We start from the raw sequence: 15,212 nt of genomic DNA, 5'->3' as shown, positions 1-15,212 counted from the left end.
CACAATATTCAGACTCTCCAATGACTACTACAACCCAGATTACTCAATATGGATTTGCAGTCACGCAGCGACAGTTACAATGACTGGACTACTGTTGTCTGCTTTACGTTAAGTCCTGCTTTGACCTCTTGCCCTAGGTTGGCTCCTCAAAATTCCCTGCAGTAAATGCATTCTAGAGCAATAATGCTGGAAATTTCTGGAGTAGCGGTTTGCTTACAGTTAGAATTCCGATGGTTTGTCATGCTTGCTTAATGAATTGAAATGAGCAGGTTTTGTTTTCAGAAAACATCAGGCAATTTAAAAATAAGCCAACCTAGGCCACAGTAACACTAATTACAAAGTTGGCTACCTTTGCTGTATACCTGCAGGGTGCCAAGCACGATGAGGATAAGCCAAGTAGGAGTGGAGGTGATCCAGCAAGAGAGCATATCTGCAGAGCATGGTGATGGCACACACTGTCCCGACTCCTACCAGACATGTCCAGTGATGGAGTTTTATTTTGAGTGTATTTTAAATGGTTTGTGTGTGTGTGTGTGTGTGTGTGTGTGTGTGTGTGTGTGTAGTGTTGGAGTTTTATTTTGAGTGTATTTTATATGGTTTGTGTGTGTGTGTGTGTGTGTGTGTGTGTGTGTGTGTGTGTGTGTGTTGAAGCTCAAGGATAATTTCATTAGTTGAAGAGAAAGACAACAGGGCAAGCTGTAAATCCCAGCAGCTGCTAGCAGAAGGGGTATAGAGAAGGCAGAAAACCGTGCTTTTTGAACTAAAGATAAGTCTGTGAGCAGTTGCATGGCACAAGAGGTGGACCACGGCCTTTTGATAACGAATAAGAAAGTCTAGAGTGTCAGGACAAACATGCTTAGGATTTCACTGGCATCCAAAGAGACAAAAAGGGGGAAAAAGAAAGTTACACTGAGACAACGCAGAAAAGTGGGAGGGCCTGGCAGTGAGGCTGGGTGGAAAACAGCATCCAGAAAGGAGCTCCTGGGCATCAGAAGTGCTACCTCATTAGGAGGTAATTATTCCACCCACCTCTTTCCTATGTTTCAGATGTGCCTGCTTTCCTGTGGGGTGGTCTCCTGGCCAGGTGATTGACAGGCCCTCTTGATTAACTATTAAAGAGATGGGCAGTAGTGTTTTGTCATCTTTGGCACAGTTTAGAATGTTCTACCTCCACCCAGGGCCAGAGATCGAACTCATATCTCATTCTTTTTTGAAATTTTTAAAATTTTTATCTTATGTGTATGAGTGTTATCCCTGCATGAAGTGCATCTGGGTTGTGCAATGCCCATGAAGGACAGATGAGGGCGTCAGAGCCCCTGGAACTGGAGTTTCAAATGGCTGTTAACTGCCATGTGGGTGCTGATAGGAACCCTGGTCTTCTGCAAAAATAGCCAGTGCCTTTAACTGCTGAGCCATGTCTCCAGCCCCTGGACCTCATTCTTTTTACATGGAAGAATAGCCTGCCCTTAATGGTCACCCACAATACCTTCCCTGTCATGTGAGACTTTCAGATCTTTTCTATTTTTTTTTTCTCTTTTGAGTCAGGGTCTCCCTAGGTAACCATGACTGTCCTGGAACTCTCTATGTAGACCAGGCTGACCTCAGGCTCAAAGAATCTGCTTATCTCTGCTTCCTGAGTAAGGCATACTCATCCTGATATTTCAAATCTTAATGAAGGACTGAATGCCTCTGGTTTCCTTTCAAGTGGTATTTTCCATTGTGGGGAGGGACAATTGTGATGCTTCCATATCTCAAAAATGTATCTGTTGCCAAAGAAATGCAAGGTCCGGAGCTCCTTATGAGAGGCCATCATCAGTGACCACTAAGACTGCCAACCCCTGTCTAATCTAACAGCTAACATAGTCTCTTCTTGCTACAGACTGGGGGTAAGATAGATTAAGGGAGTTGTCTGGAATTTCACAATTAAATTCAAGAAGCGGGTCTAAACATACCTCCCTCCTTCGTCATTAAAACTGGTAGACTGAGGGCAGGGACTGTCTCATTTCTTTGGTGATCCCACAGCTGCTAACACCTTGCACATAGAAAGCCCAGAATGAATCAACACCTACTGAGATTAATAGCAGGTTCCTTTGTTTTGTAATCTGAGTGACAAAGACAGTTTATGAGAGGGAGGGAGGGAGGGAGGGAGAGAGAGAGAGAGACAGAGAGAGAGAGAGAGAGAGAGAGAGAGAGAGAGAGAGAGAGAGATGCCAGAGCCAGAGCCAGGCTGTGTATGAGCAGTGGACTTTTCTGGCTTTTGGTAATGTAGAAGGCTCATCTTCCATTCTGGCAGCCTCCCTGTAATGCTAGAGATATTGTACCATTTTGCAGATCAGGCAGAAGGCTTGATCATGGGAAGAGAAAAGCAGCGTTCTCATTGTGCAGTGAGCTTTATACCTGACCATCCATGAATCTCCTAGGAGCCACTTTTAGCCACCTCAAATCAAATTTTAGAAAGTGTCAGTGCTTGGTGTGATGGCTCTCAGCACTTGGAAGGCAGAGGCAGGTGTATCTGTGTGATGGAGGCCAGCCTCCATAGTAAGTTCCAGACCAGCTGGGACATGGAGACCCTGTTTCAAAAAGACATAATAATAATAATAATAATAATAATAATAATAATGGGGGGAAAGTTCTAAATTTGTGCTCAATGGCTACTGCCTTCTGCTTCATAGGCACTCACCGGAAGCTGCCTCCATTGTCACTACTCAGCTCTATGCATGAAACCTAACATACAGTAACTCTCTGGAACCTTCTTCATACACTTCATATTCTCTAATATAGAAATTAGAAAATGCTTGTTTAGTAGACAGCCAAAAATGAAAACCTTAAAGCAGTATTTGTCACTAAATGCAAGCTCTCGAGTTTAGCCCTGTGAACCCAGGTGAGTCTGTGCACTGTGGACGCTAAGTAGAGAAAGAAGTAGAGAAGGAAGCCCCTCTGTGTGCTGCGTAACCACTAGAAAGAGCGTATCACCGCCATTGCCACTGAGCTGACACGTACACTGCTCACCCACAGCTGACACCCACAGAGTTACTTTTATCCACCTCAGTGAGACATCAACTTGACATGTATTTCAAGCTTTCAAAAGAAGTGTTTGGTCTCATTTTGGTGTGTTTTTCCCCATATGGATTATTGCTACTTAAATAGTATTGGTTCCTTTCAACTAGTTGTCTTTGTTAAATTTGTCACCTGTGGTCTGGGTTTAACAGATGGTCAGAGGGCGTGGTGTGTTCAACCATGCTTGTCAGTCTTGTCCTCAAAGAACTGTCTTTCCTCTGTGTTTTCTCCTTGAGTTACAACATATGGTAGAACTAAAAACTCTAGATTATTCTGTGTACATGGAAAACATACAAAGTAGTTTAGCACTATTCAGACACATTCTTTTTCATCTTACATTGAACCACTTTTGTTTGTTTTCCACCAAAGTAGCGATTCTGTGTGGTTTTACCATTGAAAGAAAGGCAGAAGAACCAAAGCTCATGAATTCAGTTTCAGGCATCCTGAATAAATAAATACTTAGTAAAGTTTCTTCCTCCTTTTCCTTGTCAACAAAATTGTTTAGTAGATGCAACCTCTCCCTCTTAGAAGGTCCAGTATCTACACAGAGGCAGTTTAGTTCTAGAGGGGACACTTACTGCAGGTCAGATTGATGTGTTAGCCACAGAATGCTGCTAATAGTTTATTAAGCAGAAAAGCACATAATTATCTAATAATTCTATTCACTAGATAAAAAAGTTCTGGAATATCTGAGAATAATGACTTACCGCCTTTGTTTAGTTTGAAGATTACTCTGTTCTTTCTTTTTTTCAAGTGAAAGTTCTACCAGCGCTAGTGGCCCTCCTTACCTCCAGTGCTATATATCATTTGATTTCAGTTAAAAATCACCTCCACTTTTCTTTTCATCTGTGACAGAAAGGAACAATATTTTCTCACTAGAAAATACAGTGCTGTTGTCATTTTACATTATGCCTTTTAATGCCCAATGGGCACATTCAGTAAAGTCATGGCTTACTGTAGACATGGAATTATTCTTTATCACATGTTAAACTAATTGGGTTGAACACTTCTTATATGCCTTGTTCCACTCACGTGTAAATGGTAGATTATTCAGCTCAAATTAATGAGTTTTATTCCTTAAACTTTCACTGCTGTTATGACACTCCAAAACCATATTAAAGGACAGATAGAGATTTTTCCCTTAGATGCTACAAACTTCATTTGTTTTGATACAAATACCATTTATCTTGTATTTTTTAAAAACTAATCTTATTCTGTTATACTTTGATAGATTTTTCAAATTATTTCTATTTTTCTTTAAACAAGCATATTTGTAAGTTGTGAAATGCATAATGGTACAGTGTATGCCTTTTAAATCTTGATAGAAGAGGACTGTCTTGTGATGTAGTTTAAGTGTCTAAGTGTACTCTTTCTGATGTGAATCATAGTGTCTATCCAAGACAAAATGTGGTCTTTTCCCCATGTACTCTGAAGTTTCAAGTATCTCTCTTCTTATTTTATTCAACAACAATCTGCAACTTATTTTTCTCCCAGAAAATTGAATCTGCCTAATATTCCTACCAGCTTGAAAAATGTGGTTTCTATTGGCATGAGAGCAGTCATTTTCATATATTGGGATAACAAGAATGCATGCCAGAAAAAGATCAACATAAAATGAAATGCAGAAAAGCTGTAGCATCTCAAAGCGGAGCTAACAGAAGAGCTGATGAGTATCTGCCCTCAATGTGTCGCTTCTGTCTTTAGGTGAAATGTGACCAGTATTGGCCCAGCAGAGGGACAGAAACTCACGGGCTGGTCCAAGTGACGCTACTGGATACCGTGGAGCTGGCCACGTACTGTGTTCGAACGTTTGCACTTTATAAGGTTTGCTCTTTTTCTTCTTTCCCCCGCCTGTTTCTCTTCCATTATTTAAAGAAATGGAATCTCTTGAGCCTTCACATAACTCTTTATCCCACTGGCATCAGTGAGGAATGAGATAATTCTTGCATTATCGCCCAGAATTTTTTCTCTGGTCTAGTGGTTTACTAGTAACTGTGAAACTTGTACTGTTAACAAAGTTTTCAGCAAATGTAAGAACTAGTTCTTTCTGTAAAATAAAACAGGAGCACTCCTGGTGTGCTACCAAAGTCAGGGAGTGCTTTTCACCTGAAAATGTTGTCTTCCTGAAATAGACTGGTCATTTAGGAATAGTTTAGGGCTTGTATCTCTAGGAAGTGTGTCTTCGAAGGTATAGGTAAGGGGAAGAAATTAAGAAAGCTCATGTTAGTGTTCCCACCTAAGATTAGGAAAAAAAGTCTGAGCCAGTGTTCCTGTGTCACAGAATGGTTCAAGTGAGAAGAGAGAAGTGAGACAATTCCAGTTCACCGCCTGGCCAGATCACGGCGTCCCAGAGCACCCCACACCTTTCCTAGCTTTTTTACGGAGAGTCAAAGCCTGTAACCCTCCTGATGCAGGTCCAATGGTTGTGCACTGCAGGTAAGGACCATGGAGCGTATTTGTTTTATTCGTTGCTCGCAGGATTTTTGGGAACCAGAACTTCAAATTACTCAGTTGAATCTTTTCTTTGTACCTGGTTGATACTCTGAGATGGTAAATACCTTTATGAGTCATGCAGGTCTCTCTTGCTAAATGAGACGTCTCCTAACATTAGTGCAAAGGACTTGATAGGGAAGCATAATCCCCTGCAAATAGCACAATCCATCAGTGTTTTCTCTTTTAGGAAAAATATATGGGTAAACACAAAATTAAATGTATATATGGCCATAAAATGGAAGAGAATAAATGTTAACCTTATGATCAGGCTCACAGTTTAGCTTCTTTATGAAAGAATATTCTTAAAAAACTATATGGATTGTTCAACAAGCTCTTATGGGCTGAACTGATAGAACATTTCTACTTTAGGGTAGAAAATGTGGAACAAAATCATGTTGCAATCACACAAGCTCTCAGGGACAATGTCTTATTTTAAAAGATAGATCATTCAATATTCTAACTTTAACTTTTAAGTTTATTTAAAAATATGCATTCACAGACCTATAATTCAGAAGAAGCTGTACTCTGTACATCAAGATAATAAACTGTATTTCTCTTGAAATATGTAACTTATAATTTCACTTAATTCTGACTACCATCCTCTAGATCACCATTCAGATCCTATTATGTGTAAGTATTCATACATTTTTAATATTAAGCTGATTTCTTCCAGATGCCAGAGTTCCTCTCAAGTATCATTAGTCACAGACTACTCAAGGCATGTGATCAAGTTCTGTAGATTCCATACTACATACTCTGTTCTATTTTACCTTTACCGCCTTTGCCTATATATAGCTCACACGACTTCATAATAGTGCTTTTTAATGGAAGAAATTAAGTGTGACTTCTTGAACAAGTGAATCAAATTAGAGTATGAAAGTTTATAATAAAGACAAGAAAAATATGCTATGAACCCACTTATATCATATAATAATAGAATAACTGTTTTATACCATATTATAGCATAACATAATAAACCCTCAAGTCAGGACTCTTTTTTTTAAATTTATTGTTTTATGTGTATGAGTTTATTGCCTGCATGTGTGTAAGTGCACCCATGTCACACAATGCCTGCAGAAGTCAGAGAAGGCATCAGATCCCTGGAACTGGAGTTATGGAGGGTTGTTAGCCGCCATTGGGTGCTGAGAATCAAACCGGGGTCCTCTGTAAGAGCAGTCTATGCTCTTAACCACTGGACCATCTCTCCAGCCCCACAGGACTATTTTTTTAAACAGAGAAAAATAAAACTCCATAAAACTCACCTGGCCCATCCAAACTACAGTGGGAATTAGCAAACAGTGTCCCAGAAAATTCCAAACACAGTAATATCTCTCTGGACACAAACCTTACATTTATGTCCGCACTTTATAATTCCGAAGCATTCCCTCATGCTTTGTGTAATGCTCCTAATAGTGTTGTAGTGTTGGGTCAGGGGATGTGTGAGAAGACTCAGGGTTAGCCCAAGTCCTAACAGCTAGAAGGCAGTGGCACAATTAACCTCATCCCTTTTAATCTGGTTCCAGCCCAGGAATACATGGGGGGGGGGTCCTCTGAGGACTGGATGTCAGCTGTACTTTATGATTAGTAAACAGAAAAATGCTTTTTATTAATTTAACAAGTGGTTTTGCATCATGAAAGCAGATTTCTACATCCTGCCTTGTTAGTTTCAGATCATGTCCTGTGTGCCCAAAAATAAACCATTTCATAGGCTTCAAATAGCCAGTGTAGCTGGTGACATCATGACCCCAGTTGGTATGAGTTGAACGTGATTATAAAGATCACAAAAATGGGGCTGTGTGAGAGCTGACTTAGCAGTTAAGAGCACTGGCTGCTGTTGCATAGGACCTGGGTTCAGTTCCAAATGCCCACATGACTACTGACAGCTGCATCCATAACTCCATTTCCAGGGGATCCAATGCCCTTTTCTGACCTCCACGTGCACTACACAACATGGGTGCACCTACCTACATGGAGGCAATACACTCATACACACAAAATAAAAATAATAAATCAAATACATTTTTTAAAAAATCACACAAGCTGGGATGAAGAAACGGCTCAGTGGTTAAGAGCACTGGCTGTTCTTGCTAGAGGAGCTGGGTTTGATACCCAGCACCCGCATGTTGACTAACAACCATCTGTAACTCCAGTTCGAGAGGATCTGACCTCTGCAGGCATTGCATGACAAAGGTGCACCTATCTACATGTAGGCATTGCATTCACACACACAAATAAAAATACATTAAAAAAATCACACAAGCAAATGGCAAAATTTTTTCAGGAAATACAGGCTCAGCAGAACTGCCTTTCACATGCTTTATGCCGAAAAGAAAGTCCCTCTCTTCTGTCTGTCTTTCTCTAGCTCTCCGTTTCTCTCTCTCTTATACACATAAAGAGAGAGAGAAAAAAAGAGAGAATTATACATGCAAAATAATATGAATAGAAATTAGAGAAAAGTAATTGGAAGTTTCTACTGGAAAACAGCATTTGCATTACATTCGAAATGCAGCATCATTTGGGGGCTGGTAAGATGGCGATGGCTGTTGCCTTCCACTCAAGCCTAGTAACTTAATTTGACCCCTAAAACTCATATAAAGATGGAAAGAGAGAACTGACTCCTCAAAGTTTGTCCTCTGATCTCCATAGGTGCACTGTGCCACATGCACCCACACACCTACACATTGTGTACCTCTCACACAATGCAATGATAAATAAAAATGATAAGAAATATAGCATCTTTCATCTCAAAAAATGTGCTTCCCTTTCTTTAGATTAGAGACATAAGAAAACAACTAGAAGTGGGGAGAGCCATGGGAGGGAATAAATGGGAACAAAGTGTAATGACACATATGTATGAAGGACAGATGTGCAAAGCTAACAGCTGCTGACATTTGAAAGGCTGAGCTGGAGGCGCTGGAGAAGCTGAGTATTGAAACAGAACAACAGAGTAGGTCTATTGATAGAAGTAATGTGGTTGCAACTTTAGAACAGTAAGCAAAAGATGCAGTATGGGGCCTGGAGAGATGGCTCAGCAGTTAAGAATGCTGACTGTTCTTGTAGAAGACCCAGGTTCAAATCCCAGTGCCCACATGGCAGCTAACAACTGTCTGTAACTCCAGTTACAGGGGATCGGACAGCCTCTTCTGTCTTCCACGGGCATTGCATGACACTGGTGCACTTACCTACATGCAGGCAATACATGCATACACATAAAATAAAAAAATAGTAAATAAAATTAAAAGAAAGAAAGAAAGATGCAGTATCTACTGAGCTCTGAGAAACTGTCTCTTTCCTCTCAGGTGACTTACTGTCTGTTAAGAAGCTTGGATTGTTTAGGAGAAGCAGTGTCAAATAGTCAGCATCCAATCACCAAGGATGACTGACCTGTATGCACAAATGTTGACACCTGAAAGTATCAACTGCTGACAGAGCAGCAAATTATCACGATTAAAATAGTAATTATTCACACTCGGGAAGCAGAGGCAGGAGGATCTCTGTGAGTTCAAGGCCAGCCTGGTCTACATAGTGAGTTCCAGGACAGCTGGGGCTACAGGGAGACCCTGTCTCAAAAAGACCAAAAAAAAATAGTAATTATTCAAATTAGTTAGGTTAAACCCCAGAAATGTTGGTTTGAAATGATCCATAAGCAGCAGAAACTACACAGAAAGCCACAGTAGTTAAGTCACCAAATGGTACTGATCACCATGATCATGTAACAAATGATCACAAAAATATTCTGGAACATCAACACTGTATTTCATGCTTTTGTTCATCTTATTATGTGTTCACATTTTTTTCTCTATACAAAAAAAGGTAGTGATAAACTCACAGCAAATCCATCAAACCTACCGAACAGATCCAGTAAGAAAGGAAGACAATTTAAGAGATGTCTAGGAGTAGCCACAAAATTCACTTGCCTGTTCCAAGTAATAAGAGCCATTAAATAAAGGAAATTTTAACAGTCAGTTTACAGAAAGGAATTGCCAGGGGTGAAACAAGCACACACAAGACTCAGAGTGTCAAGTCAAAAGATGAAATAGAGAATGTCTCCTCCAAAGATGAAGAAGGAGCATCTGACTCTAAGCTGAAGGCACCGTAGAGAGAGTCTGCCTGGACAAAGGCTGACTGTTTACTCCCTAGCTTTGTGCTTTAGGGGAAATTATTTCATTTCTGTTAGCCTCTGATTCTTTTTCAAAATATTTTATTTATTATTTTTATTTTTGTGTATGATTGTTATATCTGCATGTATGTAAGGGCACCCGTGCTGTGCAATGCCTGTGGAAGACAAAAGAGGCTGTCAGATCCCTTGGAACTGGAGTTATGGACAGTTGTTAGCTGCCATGTGGGTGCTGTAATTTGAACCCAGGTCCTGGGCAAGAAAAGTCAGTGTTCTTAACCACTGAGCCATCTCTGCAGCCCCACCTCTATTTCTTTAATTATAAAATATGGTATCACTACTCATAGCAGCAAGAATTTTGTAACTAAATGGAGTGATATGAATTGGTACAGAAGTATGCAATATTAAATTCTCAATATATTCATTATGGAGGTTTCAGACTTTTATTGTATGTATATGAGTATTTTGCTTGCATGGATATAATGCTCCACATGTGTGCAATGCACATGGAGGAAAAGGTGTCAGATACCCTGGAACTGGAGTTAATAAGGTTGGTCGTTAGCTGTTAGCTGCCATGTGGATGCAGGGAACCAAACCTGGGTTCTCTGTACAAGCAGCCAGTTATTTTAAACACTAAGCCATCTGTCAGTCCCTTATTATTTAGTTTTAAGATAGATGATAGATAGCTAGACAGACAGACAGACAGATGATAGATAGATAGATAGATAATTATATGTGTATATAATAAGTTATGTATTTGTAAAACTCTAGAGAGAAAACTTTAACCAAATCAGAACTACTGAAATATTAGAATGACAGCAGTCACCCATCTTAATAGATTTTAATAAATATCCAAATACCTAATAGAATACTTTAAAGATTGTTAATGTTTTCTTCCATAGTAATTCTATCAGACTTGTATCAGCAACAGAGAACATTTTAATGCTATGGCTATAGAATATCATGGAAAGCACTGAACTCTCATAAATGATGCTCTTAAGAACACACAGACCTTGTCACACTGGGCTTCTCAGCACCCTTATGAGGAAATCTGAGCTTTTCATCTTTTCTTTCATGACCCTTTATAAAGTAGTCTGGCTTTGGATGGTTATGCTCATATACCTGGCAAAGTTTTAAAACTTTGAGCATATTCTATAAATTTTATCTTCTGGTCCCAAAAGGATAGACGAACTGTTCATTTGCGCTAAGTGTTTGGCTTGCTAGGAATTAATAAATTGGGATGAACATATAATTTCTTTGACTCAGTTACAGATCCCAGACCCATAGTACTTTTGAATTATATTTTTTAATATCAGAAAAATAGTTTTCCTTCATAGGAAATGCATTCATTTATGAATAAATATCTGTGAAAGAGAGCTCAAGACCCCTGAATTTTTCTTTTTTAAAAATTTATTTTTATTAAATTTTGTTGTATTTCATACAGAATATCCCAAACAATCTGAATCATCTTTCTATATCCATCCCCACCAGAACCCTACCATAGCTCCCCCACTGGAACCCATATACTCTGTCCTGGGTGTTACGGTCCACTGTGTCAAGTCAGTGTCCCCAGACATTCCCCAGTGCAAGTCCATCCACTTGCAGTCTAGTCAGATCCCTCTCACCTGCCATTTTTTTTAATAGAACATAGGATGGGGGTTTATTTACAGAGAAGTGTGTGCCCCCCATTTATGGCTGCACTGGAAAGTCCACACTCAAATATAAATCCTGTGATTTCCTGACAGCCTCAGAAAATGGTGAGAGGTGCCTCCTGGCATTCTCGGCTTATATATCCTTAGCCCCTCCCTCACATGCAGCTAAGGTTGACTGATTGGGTCAGAGAGGTAACTGACTCCCCCCTCGACTCCTTGATGAGCATGGGAAGGAGATGGGTCTAGTTTGCCAGCATAGTGGTCAGAGTACACTTCCAGGGAACACTCCACCCCTTCCTCCAGCTCTTACATTCTTTCTCCCAACCTCTTCTGCAAAAGTCCCTGAGCCTTGGAGGGGGTGGTAGGTGTGGGATGATCTTTCTCCTATTGTGGCAAGGCACTGAACTTTTGGGTCTCTGCATCATCAGTTTTCCATGGGCTATTGGCCCATTTTAGTGGGATTCCATCTACTATAAAAAACACAAACAGCAAGAAGCAAGAACATCTAAACAGTGGCTGCTATAATAACCTATGTGTGTAAACACAAACACTTGGACAGTACTTTAGCATGTGCATCATATCCATCTAACAAAAGAATTTCAGTTGCTTCCCACTGGGGCCTATATCCTCCCCTGCCACAGTAGGTTGGTCTGGTCTACAGTACCAGATGTGTGTTCCACCCCTAGAAGCCGGCATTAAGCAGTCTTAAGAACAGTAAAATATACATCCTGAAGGTCATAGAAATCTTTAAGATTCTTGAATCAACCCAGATTCCAGATTCAAAATTAGAATGAATTACAAGCCAGATATACTTAATAATGTTCTGGAAATACAAATGAATCTCTGAAGGTGCTCCAATAAAAATATCACATGATTAGCTGAGCTCAGTGGATCAAGTGCTTGCCTTGCAAGTATGAGGATGTGAGTTCGATCCCAAGAATCCACATAAAAATTGTCAAGCATAGTGGTGCACACCTACAGTCCCAGTGCTGTGTGCCAGAGACAGGAGGATCTCTGAGCTCACTGGCCAGGTTGTCTAGCGTAATTAGTTACCTCTCCAGGCCTATGAGAGACCCCATCTCGAAGAGGTGGATGGCATTCCTGTAGATGATTTTGAAGTTGTCCTCTGACCTCCACACACGTGTACATATACCTGCATATACACATGTGCCCACATTTATACACACGAACACACACATACATACACACACATTTAAGAATTCACATATTTGAGTTTGGAAAGAAGCCTAAAACTCAATCTTCATGTTAGTTTTCCACTTTGCTTATGAAAACACATGCAAGGAACCATCTAGTTCTTCACAAATAACCATGTATACCTAAAATGGACTCAGTATAGAAGAAAATAGCTTTTCCAAGGCCAAAAATTCTGGAAAGTATTGCACATAAGTAGAAAAGTAAAATGCCTTGTCACCCAAAGATGCTACAGGTGCAACAGAAATGTGGTTAATGCATTTTTAACCATTAATTCTAAATTCCATTCATTATTCCTTCCAGTGTTCCATTCAAATGTTTCTTATGATCAGAGCCCATATTCTTGCCAAAGCAGATGATCTTTCTGTGATGTTGACAAGCTGAAAGCCTAGATTCAGCTCCTCCTTAAACCTGGGATTTATTGCTGTATAAATAAAAGTAGAAAAGAGAAGATGGGGGTGGAATATACAAATTATGTCCATATTTACTGAAACATGTTAAGGTAGAGGAACATAATTGTACCATATGGAACCTGTGATCCCAGGCTCTGTTCTTAACATACACTTAATTCTGTACAAAACCCAAATGACTAAAATAAGCAACATGGAAATAAATAACAGGAAGTTGAGTCTCCAATATTTTGATTGCATAATTTTACAAAAAAACCTTAATTGTACCAAAAGACAGCTTAAAAAAGGAATTACACAATGTCTCCCTTAGGTAGAAAGTATAAAACTCAAAGTTGAAAGGGTATTTGGGGGACAGAGTAACACTACAGCTGCCCGATAAAGTAAAAGTTCTGTTAGAAAAGCCACATTTCAGACATGGAAACAGTAGTATAGGGATGTGGCCTACAGTGTAAGACACCTGAACTGCAGAGTTGGATATCAGGGCTGTACTGTGAAGGTCCTTTCATGGGACGCTGTGGAACGATCATGCTCCTGTCTCCATTCTATGGGTAGGAAGAGCAAAGAGCTCACTTTTGTGTAGGAGTGCGGGCATTTTCAGGCCATCTCTCCATTGTTTGTTCTCATAATAGATGTGCATCATCACTGTCCTCACACTATACATAAAAACGTTGAGGCTTAGAAAAGTTAAGAAGTCTTCTGTGAACATATGCCCAACTAGAAGCAAATTCTGGATGAGAATCTGTGCTTTCTGCTCTCTTGAAAACCTTTGAGCATGCTGTTTTCCCAATTTATATTATACTAATGTGAGTCAGCCGCAACAGACATGCTCTGTGGGGTATAAGGATGAAGTCAGTGCACTTGAAGTCATTCTACCAGACCGCATACTCCAGCAAAACCATTCACTGTGTCCTGGCTGTGACCAAGTCAGTCAGCCTTTTTCAGCCTCAGTGTGCTGACCAGAAAGATAAGGATACCAACAGTATTTCCTTCAAAATGTTATTTATAGAGCAAATAAAATTTATGTAAAATTATTAACTAGCCAGATAGTTGACAAATAAAAACAAGTAATATTTGCAGTTACTGGTGTTTTATGATTATGATGTCAACACTATACACAAAATAGTGACTTAATGGCTGTTAATATTTTTTTAAAATATCACATTTTCAGAAACGTAAATTTGAGTTCTAAGCAGTTTGTGACTTAGATTAGAAAATATATTAGAAATATTTATTAGTCTAGATTGCCAGAACATTTATAAGTACTATAAGAGTTATTTCACTTCACTATAAACTTAACTTACTGGAATGGATTATTTCTATAAGACCAAGTGTCTGACTCCACCACTCTTGGCAACACACCTATTGCTGAGAATGTTGTCCTGGACATCCTGTCTGTTTAAAATTGTCCTGTACATGTAGTCTGTTGAAAAGCCATCCTTGGCCTTTGTCCACTCGATGAGAGTGGCATGCCTCACGCCAGTCAAGGCTGTCAAAAGTGTCCTCTGATATTGCCAAATGTCTCTTTCTGGGCAGAATCTGTTCCAGTTGAGAACTACTACTGTACTTTAAGGAGTGATTCTCCATTGTGGCAACATTATTTATTCCCACAGCTTTCACTCGCTACACAATCTCTTTGAAATGGCATTTGCCTTAAAACACTTGGAGAAGTCCTTATGAGTTATACTTAAATATTACCTTTTAAATCATAGAAAGAAAATGACTCATTACTTAAAATATCATTCAGCTGTACTCTACCATAAAAACCAAATACTTGGCTCTAGACATCTCTTGGCATGGAAAAAAATCCACTCTAAAGGACAAAGATGTTCTACCATTAGTGAATTCAAAGAAACAGGCCACAGGCTCTTTACTGCCAAAAAGGTGTTCCAAAAATATTTTTGCACCATTGCAGAATTGCTGCAATAAATCTTTAGCCCCCAAAGTGACTTGTTTTCAGGGCCCTGTGCTTCACTGGTGATAAATGCTAGTCTTTTTTGCCAGGATATGAGTCGCTTGCTTTGTGTTCATGCTCTGTATGACATCCAGTGTTTTGGCAGTTCAAATCAGTAGCATCCAGGGGTCCCTTACACAGTGTGTTTCTTAGTGACTTCCCATTTCTTATTGTTAAGCAGAAGCCAAAGGTACCAGCTTAGATGAGTGGAAGGAAAGAGGATCATGATGTCCGACCCCCTGCACAAGCTTCCAGGTTCTTGAAATTCCTCGTCTTTGATTTTAGGAGAAAGTATTCCTGGAAAGCTCATTATTTTATTT

The 15,212-nt window shown here is 39.7% G+C and overlaps 1 protein-coding gene across 39 annotated transcripts in view; it reads left to right on the top strand.

Moving 5' to 3' along the window:
- Ptprd (protein tyrosine phosphatase receptor type D) overlaps nt 1-15,212 on the top strand; it is a 547,004-nt gene that overhangs the window by 486,414 nt on the left and 45,378 nt on the right. For all 39 annotated transcript variants that reach the window (XM_029553923.1, XM_017802123.2, XM_017802122.2 and 36 more), the window contains 2 exons: nt 4,762-4,881; nt 5,339-5,493. In XM_029553923.1, coding sequence (XP_029409783.1) covers nt 4,762-4,881; nt 5,339-5,493 — 275 coding nt within the window. The remainder of the gene's footprint in view (nt 1-4,761; nt 4,882-5,338; nt 5,494-15,212) is intronic.

Source organism: Nannospalax galili, unplaced genomic scaffold (genome assembly GCF_000622305.1).
Source record: "Nannospalax galili isolate Female #2095 unplaced genomic scaffold, S.galili_v1.0 scaffold663, whole genome shotgun sequence".
Lineage (NCBI taxonomy): Eukaryota > Metazoa > Chordata > Mammalia > Rodentia > Spalacidae > Nannospalax > Nannospalax galili.
The sequence above is the reverse complement of the archived record's forward strand: the minus strand, read 5'-3'. Positions and strand labels throughout refer to the sequence as shown.